General features: G+C 43.5%; 1 protein-coding gene across 1 annotated transcript in view; it reads right to left on the reverse strand.

Annotated features, from left to right (window-relative positions):
- Nucleotides 1–389: 389 nt before the first annotated feature.
- LOC129767683 (low-density lipoprotein receptor-related protein 6) overlaps nt 390–17,025 on the reverse strand; it is a 111,857-nt gene continuing 95,221 nt past the window's right edge. Inside the window, exons 3-6 of the mRNA XM_055768814.1 lie at nt 9,304–12,278; nt 3,364–3,524; nt 3,025–3,300; nt 390–2,959 (exon numbers count right to left, since the gene is read on the reverse strand). Coding sequence (XP_055624789.1) covers nt 1,468–2,959; nt 3,025–3,300; nt 3,364–3,524; nt 9,304–12,278 — 4,904 coding nt within the window. The 3' untranslated portion in view covers nt 390–1,467. The remainder of the gene's footprint in view (nt 2,960–3,024; nt 3,301–3,363; nt 3,525–9,303; nt 12,279–17,025) is intronic.

Here is a 17,025-nt window from a genome sequence, read left to right on the forward strand (position 1 = left end):
AAATATTTTGACGTCTATACTCACCACTGTTTTCACGTTCACGTTCACCGAAGTCGGTGAACTATGGTGAGTTCACCAACATCTCGATTCCACGGTGGAATTACAGAATCGTTGTGAAATATTGAATTAATCCACTTTTATCAATATGAATTGTGTTTAAACATGTTTTCGAACTAGAAAATGTTTCTTCCTATCGTTTCAAGATGTTTTCCTCGCGTTTTATATATGAACTGATGAATTATGAACAAAAAAGTGTTTGTCCGCGTTCACGTTCATGGGAACTCTAAACCTACCTTCTTGACGAAAACCCACTTCAGATATTTCGATACAGACCATTTAAGAACCCCAGAAGAGAGGATTTTTTCGGATGCAAAGATATAAATCGTGTCTTGGAAATAGCTTTGTATAATTTTGTACAACAATTTAAAAACTATAGCTTTTTCTGTCTCTATAACTCACCTTAAATATGAATTCTTAAAAGCTATCTTTAAGCTCGTGACAAGAGGCAATTTATTTTGGCGGTGTATAATTTCATCGCCAATATGTTTTCACACTAACAGTAAAGTCTCTCTAATTCATTACCGATTACCGATTACCATCGCATACACTGGTCAGCATGAAATGGTTTTTAAATATATTTAATTTGTTCATATGCATACTATACACATTCATAAGTCAGTCTTTTGAGCACATTTCCTTCTAGTGCATTTTCTGCGGCACAATTTTCGTGTTCCCAAATTTTTCACCAATATAATAGGGATGAAGAAATCTTTACGCACAACGACACCACCGAATACACAAAAACTATTATTGCGAGGAATAATCTCATTGATAACTTAGGAAAAATCGGAAATGTGCTCTCTTCTTCTGTGTGTCTTCTAACCTCAAACGATGATCTTAAGTTTTATTTTGGCTGTGAGGGACTCTCTGAAATCATGATGCTTTTCGGAAGATATTTACAATACACACTCTCACTGCGTTAGATTTATCAATAATAAACTCTGTCAACTTTTTTAAAGCTATCAGCAAGCGTGATACGCGCTTCTTTCACTCCATAACTCGTTATTTTCTGTTTCGTTTCGTTTCGATTAGGCACTTGGTTGCTTGAAATTTATATTTTTGTTGCTTAATATTTTGTTTTGTTTATTTTTCTGGTTCCTGGAAGACGGGAGATACGACTTTGTAACCACACACACACACAATGTGTTGGGAGCTGCCCTCAAAAACATCTTGCATTCAATTCTGGATTCCCTTACGGTCTAATATTGCTAGCAAAATTCTAAAGCGCGATCAGATGAAAATAAATATTTACACATTAATTCGTTCGGTACTACATTAATCCTATCTAAATCATCCATTCGCTATAACAAAAATAGCCAGAAATTAAACAACACGAACACAGCGTTTCGCACCGTTCGACCCTAGCGAGCTACAAATGACGCCCCGAGCGCCTACCCGAGCCTACCGCTATGAGTATCCCCTCGAAGGCGATGGAACAGGCGATGGCGGTGGAGGAAGGGGCGAAAAGTATGTCGAACTTCGCGAACTCGGCGAAGGTGGACAGCTCTCGGGCAGCATACCGCCCACATCACTGTGATAGTGGGAGCGAGGCGTTGGTGGCGGCGGATACGGCTCGGAATCGTACCGGTCACTGTTTTTGTATTTGGCATTGGCACCACCCCGGCCGCCACTCATAGTGCTTCCGCCACCGCCGGGAAGACCATTGACCCGCTCCCGGCTGCGGGCACTTTTGCTGGTGTAGTTGGAATCGCTGTCGTCACAAACGTCAGTCGAGCAGGGCGTCGGAGGCGGGGGTTGATTTATGAACTTGTAGTTTCTATAGGGATGGGACTTTGAGGAGTACCTTCCCGAAACGGCAGTCGTGGCTGGGGAGGGTGGTGGATTCAACGGGTAGTCGATGAGACTACTTCCATTGGTGGTGGAACTTGAGGCTCCGGTAATGTGGTTCCGGTCGTAACTGTTCGTGCTGTTGCGACTGTTCAGTGTGGACATTCGAACCGCCTCCGCTACCGAGGTTAACTTGGAGACGCGAATGTTTTTGTTGATGCCTGGAGACAGCGGTGCTGCCGCCTGATCCTCCTTTGGTTCTGTTGACCCTGCAACGAACCTAGACCGACAGGTCTGCAGCAGATACACAACGATGAATACGACGGCAACCGCAATAACAACCACGATCAGCATCGTAATTTTACTGCCACTTGGAGCCATCCGTTTGTTATTGTACTCTGCGCAGATATCGGGTGCTTCGTCTTCTCCGTTGGCACAGTGCTCATCACCATCGCACACATTGTGGTACGATATACAAACTTTACTCGTGGGACACTGAAAGTCTTCGGGATTCTTACAGCAAACCGCCTCATCGTAACCATCCAAACACTGGGTCGTCCCATCACAGACCAAATGCTTATCGATACACTCACCCGACTGGCACTTAAACTGATCCGCCCGACAGGCAGGACAATCCAGCTCATCCGATCGATCCGGACAATCCTTCTGGCCGTCGCAACGCCACGAAACCGGAATACAGTCCTTATTGTTGTCACCGTCTATCCCGTTGCTGGAGAATGTCACCGCACACGTGAAATGATCCGGACCACAAACCGGTAGGGCTCCACAGCTTCTCCGGTCCTTCATCAACATCAACCCCTTCGGACAGGCACAAACATCGTCACCCTTCGAGTCATCTGGCGATCCGATGCAGATGTGGCTACACTTGGCACGGGCCGAGTTACACGTGTGATTCCGGAGCGTTCTTGGTTCCGGCATCCACACGGCCACGATATCGGTGATGTGGGGGATTTTCTGGATCTCCGTTCGCCGGTACTCACCCTGGACCGATATCCGCTCCATTCCCGGGCGCTCATCCAACCAGTAGACATAGCCGTTCAAGGCAGCAATCGACGATACCAAGCTGATGTGTTCCGCTACTAGGGTTTTGCTGTTGGATAAAATAGTTGAATTATAAAAAATACGCTTGATTCTTCAGCCTCATAGAATCCTTACATTTCCTTCCCCTCGATATCCATCATATCGATCCGCTTGCCGTGCGCATAAAACAACCGGTTCAGCTGCGGATCCAGCGCAAGCGCCGTGATGCCTTCCAGCTTCGAAACCAGCTCCTTCCGCTGCGAGCCATCCAACTTGGCCCGGGTGATGGACTGTGCCGTACCGACGTCGGTCCAGTAGAGATAGCGCCTGGTGGGATGCAGCACCAGACTGCGGGGTTTCTCCGAGTTGCCTATGTCCACGTTGCCGATACGTTCCACTTCGCCATCCAAGCTGGAATATGGAAGACGAAGGAGTGAGAGAGATGGGGAGTTACATTAGTTTACAGTTACTTACGTTGTGATATTGATGGTGTTGGTGTGCGAGCAGCTCCAAAACAGGAGCCTCCCTATCGGATCGATTACCATATCGAACGGAGAGGAGGCAGGATCGATGAACACCTTGGAGTTGGTTCCGTTGTCGAACGCCCGCCGGATGATGGGTCCTCGTCCGTCGATCTGTGGAAATGTGTATTAATATGAATATACTAGAAACCGAAAACAGCAAATTGCTGTTGCTGAAAACATTGAAATTGAATTCTGAGGCAATCCTCAATGTTGCAGCTCATGGCCGAAAAGTACAAGAATCTTCACGAAACTAAACCTATGAGGGACGGATTCTCTTTGAAAACTGGAATTAAAATCTAGCAAGAAGTCTTCCGAGTGTGTTGAGGTGGCTATCGTACAGGATCCAAAGCAATTCCTACGGAGAGTGCACCTCAAGATAGTGTTTAAAATGAAGAAGTAACTCGACAAGCTGTTTCTAAACGACTGAAACCTCCAGGATACATCCTAAGTAAGGAAATTATGTTCCATACGAATTGGAGGCGAGAGATGTCGAACGGCGAATTCATGTCCGAAATGTTGCTTGAGCGGCTTAACAGGAAGTCTTATTGGTATCGAATTGTTACCGGGGACGACACACGGATTCACTACGACAATCCTAAACACAAAAGAAAGCCCGGTCAACCAGAAATATCAACGTCGGAGCTGAATGTCCACGGTGACAAAGTAATGCCTGCCATATAGCCCAGACCTTGCCCCTTCCGACTGCCATTTGTTTCGATCTATGCAGAACACTGAGGGGAATACGCTTCACTTCAGAATGGGTTATCAAGAATTTGCTGGATTCATTCTTGGCTGCAAAAGATAAACGCTTCTTTCGCGACGGAATCCATAAATTGCCAAAAAAAAATGGGAGAAAGTAATGGCTAGCGATGTCAATACTTTGAATAATGCATTAATTCATTTTATTATTCGAATAAATGTGTTTTCCATGGAAAAACGAAACGAATTAAGTTGCACATCCAATAGATTAGTCCAAAAAAGTCAACAGTGCTTTCGTTTGATTGCATTAGACTTCATTCTGTGGTCATACAGATGCCGACCTTTCTACCGCTGTGAAATTGTAGTATTTCCTCCAATCTCTCGAAGGCGATGCCAAAAAACCATTTCAAACGGTGAACTTCGAACAACTACTCAGTCACATGGATTGTCCTCCCCAAGGAGGTACAGTAACGCATGATTCTTAAAGAAACAGCTTTCCGGTATTCCTCAGAAGGAACGTCGGTCAGTGCTGAGAACTGGATTGAACCACTGTTAAAAGGGTCTCTGCTTCGGACACCAATTCAATAAATGCAATTCAAAATGCACCTGCCGCAAATGTCACGAGAAGCATTATTCTCTTCTGCACGATTATACTCCAATAAGAGTAACATTCAAGCTATCCAGCTAACAAGTTCATGTATGTCATCTACTGTGTCCAAGGGGGTCTTCGTAGCTTAATTGGTTGCGTGTCCGCTACTAAGCGACACTAATTAGCTTATAACTCAGGGTCCTCAACTGACCATCTTTGTGTGTTATTCTAGCTACTACGTCCATGCAGAGGATGATCCCATCCTCTAACTCCACATACGATCGATCTGCTGCACCGGTAATTGGTGCTATTTATAAACACAACAATGGAAGCCGGATCTGGTCGGAGTATCAAGTCGTGCTCATGTTCGTTGTTTATGTTTTCTATTGTTTTTATGTGAAACGTTGTAATTCTGATTCGTATCTTGTCTGTGAGCGTTTTAAACTAAGTGATTGTGCTGGCACTGATGAAGTTTTGTTCTTACCAGTGCGAGATTAGTCAAACAAAGTGAAGTGAAATATTGGGCCTGATTACGAACGTCACTTCACGGTGAAAACGAAATGAATTGTATGCAATTCGTATGCATTTTATTCCGTTTTCACCGTGAAGTGACGTTCGCAATCAGGCCCATTATGTGGTTCCATTGTGCTAGAATCACTAGTATCCACATTCACGCATAAAAGTGTGCATACCAGCTCAATCTGGCCGCAAGTATACACACTAACGCGTTGCATGCAATATTTTACTTGCACGCTACACACAAGCTCGAGCCGGTATATACTAAAAACAATTTAACAGTGATTGTGATTTGTTTTATCATAAACTAGCTGACCCGGCAAGCTTCATCCCGCCAAAAATTTGTTTTTTGTTATTAATACCTTCAAACATTCACGTTTTCTTACTATTAGCAAGTTCATGGGTCCGATCGCAGAGCTGTTCATTGTTTGATCTTCTATTCGTCTCCGTTGAATTTACTTTTTACTATAAAATTCCTAATATTTCTAACAAAACTCATCATTATAATATTAGATTATTTTCAGACACAATTCTCGTTCAAGATTTTTCAACCACTTGTAAATAACATGTTTCTCCGTTACATGGAATAAATGTTTTATACAGAAAATATGATAGAATAAAGACAGCCCTAAATCGGACAATTCCTTCCTCGAGTTCTGCTCTTATCAACACATTCGGTGATCCTTTTTTTTTGGGTATAGATAGAAGAAGATATAGGAGTGCGTTTCATCACATTAAAATCCATTCAGAGTTTTCCGAAAATTTTCAATTGTCATGTTTGGCTGAAATATTTTTGGTTGAACTATGTGTAATATTTTTATGGGACCCCCTCTCCATTCCAGAGGAGAGAGGGGTGTCATACCATAATAAAAACATTTCTCATACTCAAAAACCCTCACATCCCAAATTGTGCTTGATTAGCTTTCGAGTTATGCAGAAATTTTCATTTGTATGACACCCCACCCTCAGAGAGTGGGAGGATTGTCTAACCACCATAGAAATATTAAAAAAAACCTCCACATGCCAAATTTGGTTTCGTTTGCTTGATTAATTCTCGAGTAATTAAGTTTTGACGTAGGATTACGTCTTTCGGGAACATATTGGGGTACAAATTGAAAATCGAAAATCGAGCACATCGTGAAAGTTGTCCAATTTCAAACACTTATTGCTCAGTCATTTCATGATGGATTGATGAGATTTTTGCGTCAATCTATTTCGGCACTCCATAACAATTTTTTACATTGGATCAAATAATATATGTCATGAAACTAACTATCGAATAATTGGAAAATCTCAACCCCTATCCTAACGGAAATACCCACTTTTGATTGGTCGAAATTGAAGATACGGAGAAATCGACACATCAAAGTAGAGGGAACTTTTGTTCTCACCGAAGTGTATTCCCTAACAGAGACATCAAAACCAAGCTGCCTGGGGGAAATCGGCATTGCAATTACATGAAAGTGGGGGGAGCTTTTGTTTCCACTGACATGTATTCCCTAACAGAGATTTCAAATCCAAGGTGTCTGGGGGAAATCAGCATATAAATACCCTCGTGATCGATAGTTTAACTAACGGCGCGCACAAATGAATAGTGCTCATTGTAACTATCGTGGTAATTGCTGATTGCATACGTGCTGGCGAATTAGTAGGGAGCGATGAATTAGTGCTTTTGTTTTATTTTCGTTCCAATAAGAATCTTTCGGTGGATTTATTGAAGAATGCTATTTCAATGAACTGAATAGAACTTATGTTTGATAGAATATAAGTCAAATTCAAATTTGAAACTTTTATGTTGGTTGCTTCGTCAAATTTCATATCAATGACCGATATCAATGTCCAATTGAAATTCGCATTGAGGCATGTAGCATCGTGTTCCGTAGAGTTTAAAGCGAAAATGGAAATGGGTTGAGTAAACACTCAGAAAGTAAAAATTATAAATCAAATTACCTTTTCCATTTCAAATATATTTTCTCTCTAATAAAATAATACTTTTTTCAGGTGAGAAAACTTGATAATTTTGTTCGATAATGATAATTATCTTATATTACATTGATGAGTTTTTTTTCCTTTATTTCATCCATACATAACACAGGAGCCAGCTCGTCCAGGGCCACAGAGGGCGGCTTTCATCATATCTCATTCCATTTAGGCATCTTCTATCGTGATATGCACCATAAAATGACTAATCATCTTTCTATCATTATCACTCGGTTATGGACATTGATGGAGTGAACCAAGAATATCTAACAACCAAACAAAACGGCCCGTTTCAGGGCCACCAAACCACTATCGAAGAGTTTAACAATGTAATTCTTCAAACATATCCAAAATCAGCACGTAACAGATAATCTAACGGAATCCTACGTCAACTATGCGGTCGTGTCTCGGACACAACCCTCCTGTGATTTTTATTCCTTTCTATTAATTACTCAACCTTTGGGTTGCACGCTATTAGCAGTGGCTGTCATTGTTTAATATTAGCTTTGGTCGGCAAATAGTCCGCAGGTGAGCGATGCGTCCGTTCTTTTTTTTCTAACCGGCGTTGTATGTGGACTCAACTATGCAAGAGGTTGAATTTTGAAAGGGTTGCTCTTGGGGAGGAGAAAAATTGGTTAATTAGCTTCCATATTTCTACACACGACTGCACGGTTTGAGTGAATACACGGATTCTTATTTGTTTTTGGTTGAGGTGCTCTCGGACAATTTTTCATTATTTTCATTATTTTCATGTTGAGGGGGTCATTATTCAGCTAAAGAACCACAAAGCAGCTGGTAAGGAGGGCCTCGCAGCGGAGCTCTTCAATGGAGGTCCGTGAAAACTTGTAGAGTATAATCGGTTCATAGTCAGGATCTAGGACACAAGAGGAGGAATGGAAGGACGGGGTAATCTGCCCCATCTATAAAAAAGGTGACAAGTTGGATAGTGGGAAAAAAGTGCCGCGAGAATCAGATCACTACGCACGTCACCTTCGTCGATTTCAAGGCCGCATATGACACAATTGCCCGACGACAGCTATGGAGGATCATGAACGAACACAGCTTTCCCGGAAGCTGACAAGACTGATTAAGGCAACGATAAACGGTGTGTGGTGCAGTGTGCGAATCTCAGGTGATCTGTCGGAATCATTTGAGACTCATTCCTGCTATCCAACGTGGCGCTCGAAGGTATTATGCGGAGAGCGGGCACGATTTTCAGCATGTCTAGTCAGTTTATCTGCTTCGCCGACGACGTGGTCATAATCGGAAGAACACATGCGACGATGGCGGACTTGTATACCCGACTGAAATACCAAGCTGGGCTGATTGGGCTTGGGATCAATACGTTTAAGACTGAATACATGCTAGCAGGAGGGACTGATCGCAACAGAATTCTTTATTGTGATAGTGTTGTGATCGACGGCGAATTCGAAGACGCATAGTCAATGAAAGTCGTGCCTACTATGGGCTCCGCAAATCCTTGAGGTCCAACAAACTCCGGCCCCGTACGAAGTGTACCATGAACAAATCCCTAATTCGACCGGTTGTTCTCTATGTGCACGAAGCATGAACAATGCTTGAAGAGGACTTACAAGCACTTGATGTCTTCGGCCTTAGAACAACATACGGTGGTGTACAGGAAAACAGAGTATGGAAAAGGAAAATGAACCACGAACTGGCCCAACTTTACGACGAATCCAGCATCCAGAAAGTCGACAAGGCTGGCGAGTGCGATGGGCAAGACATGTTGCAAGATTACCCTGCAACGATGGTATTCGCATCAAATCCGGTAGGAACAAGGAGGGGGGCCCCAGCGAGCGAGGTGGTTGGACCAGGTGGAGCAGGACTTGGTAAGAATTGGTGCAGCCGGGAGTTGGATAACTGCAGCTATGAACCGTGTTGGCGGAACAATGTTGTGAATCAGATCTAATTTCTTCAAGGGACGTAGAATCATTGTAAACAAATAAGCATCGATTTGATGGCATGACATCTGAACCAAGTTCTAGTCGTCATGACAATAGCATTTTGGAATTTGAAATTGTAATATCGCTCGGTAACCCCCAAATTTTTTTCCACTATTAGAATACAACATTCGGTTTAACTCACCCAGTAAACGTATCGCGTTAGAACATCATACTCCACAGCCCGTATATTCTTCCCAGTCACCGGAAGCGGAACGTCCGGCGAGTCGGTCGTGTTTGGCATAAACCGCCCGAACGAGTTTCGTTGGCTGAAGATAAGGTAGTTTTTCGGGGGACTACATGACACTCGGTTCTGGTTGAGCGTGTAATGAGTTGGACACGCGCAGGTCATCTTGCGCTGTCCGAGAGCCAGACAGAGATGCGAACATCCGCCATTGTTCGTGCGACACTGATTCGATCCGGACTGGCGAAAGGGGTGGAACGCCAGCAGAGAATTCGTGTACTTCAGGTTGGTGTGAACGATGGTACGATTGTCACCGCTCGTTTTATTAGCGCGCTCGATCTCGCCCGTGTTCCAATCACTCCAGTAGACGTAGTCTTTGTAGAGGGTAACCGCGTGCGGAACGAACTGGTTGTCACTTTCGGCCGTTATCAGGACCTTGCGTTTGCTACCATCCCACTCGGCCGATTCGATCGCCGTTGGCGAACTTTGACTGGCCCAATAGAGGCGGCGAGTGTCCGGGTCCAAGGTTAGTCCAGTGGCCAAATTAGCTCCAGAGATTATCGTTTTGAGCTCACTCCCGTCCATGATTGCTCGACGGATCGAGTCCGAGGGCCACTCCGCCCAGTACATGAGACCCCGACGTGGTTCAAGAATCAAGTTCCTCGGTTCTTCGATTCCCTTCCAGATTAGGATACGGCGACTGCTCCCGTCCAACCGCGCAACCTCAATTCGACGTGCTTCCGCATCCGTCCAGTAGATGTTGTGAGCGAGCCAGTCTACCGCGATTCCCTCGGGTTGTATCAACCCCGATTCCACAATCCTTTCAACGTTGGATCCGTTTATATAGGCTCGGGAGATATGCTTCTGCTTTTGGCTAGCCCAGTAGATTCTTCGATCGGTAATATCTACATCCAGATAGTGGGCGTCCACAACGCCCCGAAAGGGGGCATAATCGGTGTGGGTGTGACTATCGATAGATATTCGCCCGATACTGCCTGTATCGTGTCTAGAGAACATTAGAAATGCTGAAGGGACGAAGCAGGTTTGATTGTCACGGTCCAGCTCGTAATCGATGTGGCACCGGCAGACGTAATCTTTCGGTCGGTTCAGGCACAGCTGCGAACAGCCTCCATTTTTGACCGCGCAAGGGTTCGTTCCTTTCACATCGCTCAACTTAGCCACCTTCAAGCCCATCAAATCGGGAAATGCTTCAACGATAACGGTGCGATCGTTGCCGTTCAGCTTGTTCGCCCGATCGATTGATCTCCGCTGCCAATCCGTCCAGTAGAGGTAATCACCTAGCAAACTCAGCCCGAAAGCGTGTGGCAGGTTATCCGATAGGATTACATTCCTTCCGGATCCATCCATGTTGGCTACCTCTATCCGGTCCATCTTTGCATCGCACCAGTAAACTTTGCGGGTGTCGACGTCCAGAGCGATTCCGTTGGGCCACCCCAAATTCTGCTGTACAATCAGCACCCGCTCCGTCCCATCCAACGAAGATCGTTCCAGTTTGGGATCTTTCTCACTCCAATCGCTCCAAAACATCCACCCAATCGTCGGTGCCAACGCGATCGCTCGTGGTTCCTCCAGGTTTTCGTAAATAAGTACCCTTCTGAACGACCCATCCAGTCGACAAACCTGAATCCTGTCCGTGCCCGTATCGGTCCAGTAGAGATTGCGTGCCAACCAATCGATCGCCAGTCCATCCGGACTTTGAACCTCGGTGTTGACCACCTCGACCATACCGGTCCCATCCGGGTGAACCTTCTTGATCGCGTTGGAACCCTCGTCCGACCAGTAGATGTAGTTCTCCACCGGATCGTAATCGATGGCGATCGCGTACCGTACCTTCCCGAGCTGCAGCTGGATGCTGGTGTAATCCGGCGAGTCCAACGATATCCGGCTAATCTGGGTTCGCTGTACGACGAACAGCATATCCTGGGGTCCTTCGGCACACTGGGTAGGTGTTAACAGTTTAACTCCTGTGGGACAGGCGCAACTGTAACCGGCCTCGTTCGTGGACAGCAAGCAAAGATGAGAGCAGTTTCCGTTATCGTGCCGACATGGATTGTCCGCTACCGGTTGGAGGCGTGCGTCCCATACGTGGACGGTTATCGGAACGACCGGACTGTCAAGAATTTCCTCATGTTTTTCGGTGGCAATGTTGTAGTAATGGAGCGTACCATCCTGCCAGTCCGTCCAGTAGAGAACGTTCGGTGCGAAGGTTAAACTATAAGGGTACTCGAGATTATTCACCAGCGTTCGCCGGTCGCTTCCATCCAGATTCATGACGTCAAGAAAGTGCAGATTTCCATCCACCCAGTAGATCAATTCTTTTTCCAGGTCAACCGCCAAGCCATTGGGCCAAAAAATGCGCTCATGCACCAGTACCGTCCGCGAGTTCGGATCACCGTCCATGCTGGCTCGTTCAATCTTCGGACTCTCGCCCCAATCCGTCCAGATCATGAGCTTTTGCGCTGGCACAAGTGCTATAGCACGCGGCTGATCCAGATCGCTCCAGACGAGAACCTTCTGGAACCGGCCGTCAAGTGTCGCCACCTCAATCCGGTTCGTCTCACCGTCGGTCCAGTACAGCTTATCGGTGTACCAATCTATCGCTAGGCCCTCGGGCTTATCCAACCCGCTGGTTATCACAGCTGTTTTGTTGGTGACCTGCAGGGATCCAAGGCCACCGCTGCCGCCGCCGGCGCCACCGTCCCTCACCATCTGGGCGCACTGGATCGTTTCCGAGTTGTGTTCGGTGAAGCAAACCAGTCCCCGCGCGTGGTAGAAGTCCATCGCGGACGCCTCGTTCAGATCCTTGACCAGAATCTCCACCGAGCAGGTGATGTTCTGCTGGATGCTAACATTCGCCAACCGAATGTCGATGTATGTGGTGTAGAGCAACTGGTTCGCGATGCCGCTGGCCAAGCCTGGAAGTGAAGAGAGAGAAGGGAGAGAAAAAAAATGCGATAAGATCTTGATAGTTGGTAGTAATTACTGCTTTTATGATAAAGTCGGTAAAAAAAGAGGGGGATTGGGCTCTTTGATGAGGAGGATTAAGATACTTTAAATAAATAAGCATGTTAACAAATAATACAGCTCTGATCGGAGATGCGATTACAAAACGCACGCGTTTTTCGGAAGGGGTGCGAGCACTTGAAAAGGGTATGTCCTTTTTCCGCTGTCGGCAGCTGGGAGAATAAAGATTTAAGGGAGGGTTAAAATATAGACATGGGTGCAGCAGAATGACAAATTTGTCAACCGTGAAACAACGTGTGCATGAGTACACGCGTGTATTGAAGATTGAAAAACTTTTCAACGCTGGTGAAGCGAAACTGCTATGGGACAGATTTTTCAATTTCCTTGGAAAGGTGAATGACTTTCTAACGGTCATTTTTATTCAGGTACTTCTTGTAAACAGAATGTTTTCAAAAGAAGCTGTGCCCCTCCCACCGGCGAATCCACTGTATTAGACACGTCTTACAACTTCAAGACCATTTTTCAAGTGTACTCCCCCCGAAGAAGGATGTATTTCCATCAATCTTTCTCATTCATACGGGGTTATTGAAATGAGCAGAAGAGCACACGTCTTTGTCGGGGTGTAACCTAGCAATTAATAGCAGCGACTCCCTGCCGCTTTTTCGCAAGCAACATTCCCGGATGTCAACGAACCGGACGCACATTCTTTAATTCCCATTTCCACAAGTCATATCACACACCGGAAGTTTGATCGTAAGTATACAACGTTTCAAATTTGCGCTCCACAAAAATGTCAAGAGAGTGAATGGTGGTACCGTTTTGTCTCTAATTCCGAACACATAAGCTTTGTTGGCCATCAACAAGTTTAGCCCCGAATTTTTCTTCCTACGCTTTCCATTCATCCCGCGTGGAGAACATTTTCACAATATCAGTGTCGGTCCTCGCTCCCAAGGATATTTATTGTATAAAAAGAAAATTGTCAGAAGTTCGACTAGAAAGTAGTCACATATCTCAAAATATCCGTAAACGAACCATGTTTATTTTTATTTCGTCATTTTGTAACTGTTAGTCCCAGTGATCAACAAAAGCTCAACGTCAATCCCTAGGGACAAACAGTTGAACAGTGTCTCATTACTCAAAATGGTACCGTCATCCGGGGGGCAAATTGATCACCGGAGTGAAATTGGTCAAATGTACTACTAAAAACAAACTAAATTTTTTGGAGGTTTTATGCAATTAAATTTGAAACTTTCTTTATTTGACAAGTTGAATAATCATCTGAAGGTTCTTTTGTCAAAGGTTCCTAACGAATCCTTTATTAAATTACATAAAAAATAATATTTTTCTGAATAGCATTTTCGTTTCCATTTTTAAGTAGCTACAGAAACATGTTTTCAACACATAAACACGATAAACACAGACGGTAAACATATTCAATCAAGACCAGCCGTTTCTTTGCGAATTGAAACAGTAATCAGATACACTGTAATTTTTTTACGCGTGATTTTATTCTACGCGAGAGCGTTTGCGTGTGTGGTTGCGGCGAGCGAGCGCCGATGATGGGGCAATTTTTTTACGCGATTTTTTTTCTTGTGTGCACGCATCAGTCGCGTTAAAAATGATCTCAGTGTAGTTGTAACTACTACACTGCACTTTTGCTGCCTTTGACACACGTTTTTTTTTTGACATTCAGCAAAAAAAATATCGATTCAATAATAATTGAACAACCGATAACGATTTTTGTAGAAGGGAAAAATATTTCCCTATGAGCGTGAGAGAGTTAAGCACTCAATATTATTGTTCGACCATTATTTAAATGACTAGTTTAATAGCAGAGCAGGGTTTCTCAAAGTGGTCGATATCGACCCCCTGGGGGCATATAATATCCGACCTGATTTTGGGGGTCGACGGGGTCTGAATATCGACCCCTATAAAATAACACAAGTTCTTATTTGAAATATTCACGATGCTCCATAAGTTGTGTTACGTGAACCACCCTGTTATGAGATTGACCAGAGTTGCCACATTTGATCCTGTAAAATTTTCTGAATAAATCTGTATCAATAAACTAACGGAAAAAATGTAAAGAAATGTTTATATTCATTTAGAATTTATTGTTCTTATTTATGGTTGGCTTAGGTCGTATCAATACAACAAAATAAATCATAAAAAAAACGTTTTCTCATAATAAATTGTATGATGTCTATACATGGTTTTGTTCAACCTTGCTTTTTTTTAATTTACTGTCAATTTCATTCTTGACGCTCTTTTTTGTATCGGCATAGTTTTTTGCTTTCAAAATAGAGTCCATCATTGTGGAAGCCAACCGATTTCAGAACTTTGTTCCGTTGGCATTGTGAAGCGAGAATATAATAATAAAAGTGTCCCAAAAACACCTTTAGCAGGAATGGAGAAGTGAGGTGACATTTCATATGGTTCGGCATTTTTATAAATCAACGTACATAGCTTCATGACTCAACGATAAAAAAACAAAGTTTATTAGTCAGAAGGTAGACAGAGGAAATGAACTGTAATTAATTTCACATTTTAATTTGAATTTGAAAAAAATATCTTTAAATTCTGTATCTTTGCACAAAATCTGTAACTCTGTGTGTACAGATTCTGTATCTGAAATTTGGCGAAAAATCTGTAAAATACAGAATATTCTGTATATGTGGCAACCCTGAGAATGACTCATATCTTAGTAGAAAATATTATTGCTGTTCATTTTAAAAACTCAACAAGACGATGATTGTACACACGATGAAAATAATAAAGTACAAAAAGTACAAGATGAAAAATTCGGCAAGTAAAAAAACGTGAGCAGGTTCGTACAAGATAATGTGTTTGAGCGTACGAGTGCTTCAGGCGCGTTTTAATTTTTTTCTGTATTTTAAACTTACACGCGATTTAACACGAAATAAGTCATTATCAAATTCATGTCCAAACATGCTCCTGATATTTTACTGTATAACAAGCTTTTTCTTAGGTTGTAATGTCATATGCGTTCTGAAATACGTTGGAGCTTGAATGATAGTGTACTCAACTTCTAATTTAATTCAAGAGATTACAAGGTATTTACATAGCTAAATGAAGTGAACTTGAATAAAGTGGTCAAAAAATTACAAAATGCTTGGTCATCTATGTTCATAGCGTAACAAAAAATTTGTTTCAATTATTTCAGGAAACTTGAGATGGGTCGCGAGGAAGGAAAAATGTTATTGAATTTATTATAGACCAACCGATTTTCTCTCCAGCTGGATGAGTCTACATTACCCAGCAATGAAGCTCTGTTCTTAAGATATGTTTGATATATAAGGTTGGGGAAAAAGAAATGTCGTATTTCTGATCGAAATTTGACGCTTTATTTAACATACTTGAAATTATCCAATTTAAGTCAAATATGCGCCGTTTTGTTCGCAAACTTGTTGCCATTTAGAAGGCAACTTCATTATCCCCCCCTTATAAAACCCCCCTCCTTATTTGCAAAAAACTCGGACAACCAGTTCTCGCAAGCCGCTTTTGAGGCCAACTTAGTATCACCAAGAGCGTTTTGCATGGACCGGAAGAGATGATAATCACTTGAAGCCAGGTCCGGACTATACGGTGGGTGCAATAGGACATCCCATCCGAGCTCCCGTAGCTTCTGGCGGGTCATCAAAGATTTGTGAGGCCGAGCGTTGTCCTGGTGGAAAACAACACCATTCCTATTGATCATTTCTGGCCGCTTCTGGTCAATCGCCTGCTTCAAACGGTCAAGCTGCTCACAGTAAAGAACCGAGTTGAGGGTCTGGCCATAGTTGAGCAGCTCATAGTGGATGATTCCCTTCCAATCCCACCAAACACACAGCATCAATCCGGGCTTGGCGATGGTTTGGGCCGGCTCACCGCGCTTCGACCACGACTTTTTTCGCTTTAGGTTGTCGTACGTGATCCACTTTTCGTCACCAGTCACCATATTCTGCAAAAATGGGTCGAGTTCATTCCGTTTCAGCAGTGCATCGCAGGCGTTAATTCGGTCTAAATGATTTTTTTTGCGTCAACTCGTGTGGCACCCATACATCCAGCTTTTTTGGAATCCAATCTTCTGCAAATGGTTCCAAACAGTTTTATGGTCTATACCCAGTTCTTGGCCAATCGAGCGAGTGCTCACATGCCGGTCTACTTGGATGATTTCAACGATTTTATCGGTTTCCACGACGATTGGCCTACCAGTTCGGGGTGTATCTTCGACAGCCACTACACCAGAACGAAATCGATCAAACCAACGCTGTGCTGTGCGAATCGTTACAGTATCGGGTCCATTAACTACACGATTTTTTTCGGCCGCCTTCGTTGCAATTTTACCTCGCAGGTAGTAAAAACGTAAAATATGGCGAATTTCTTGCTTGGTGGAATCCATCGTTGACGCGCCATAACTTGAGAAAGGTGCGCATATTACCACTACGCCAGATCGCCTCCGTGAAAAAATAATGTCAAGTTTATTAATTTAATCAACTGCAATGTTTTGAAATTGATAATTATTCAGTAAGAAAAAAACTAACGATAAGATTCTCAAAGAAATTTGGTTATGGAGGTCCAAGGTATGACTTAAGTCTCTTGCCCAAAAGAATTTGAGAACCCCTGATTTAGAGCACCACAATGTCAAACGGCAAAATCAGTTCTCTGTTCCCCACTGACAACTGATGAAAATGTTGA

The sequence above is a fragment of the Toxorhynchites rutilus genome, chromosome 2, assembly GCF_029784135.1.
Source record: "Toxorhynchites rutilus septentrionalis strain SRP chromosome 2, ASM2978413v1, whole genome shotgun sequence".
Taxonomy (NCBI): Eukaryota; Metazoa; Arthropoda; class Insecta; order Diptera; family Culicidae; genus Toxorhynchites; species Toxorhynchites rutilus.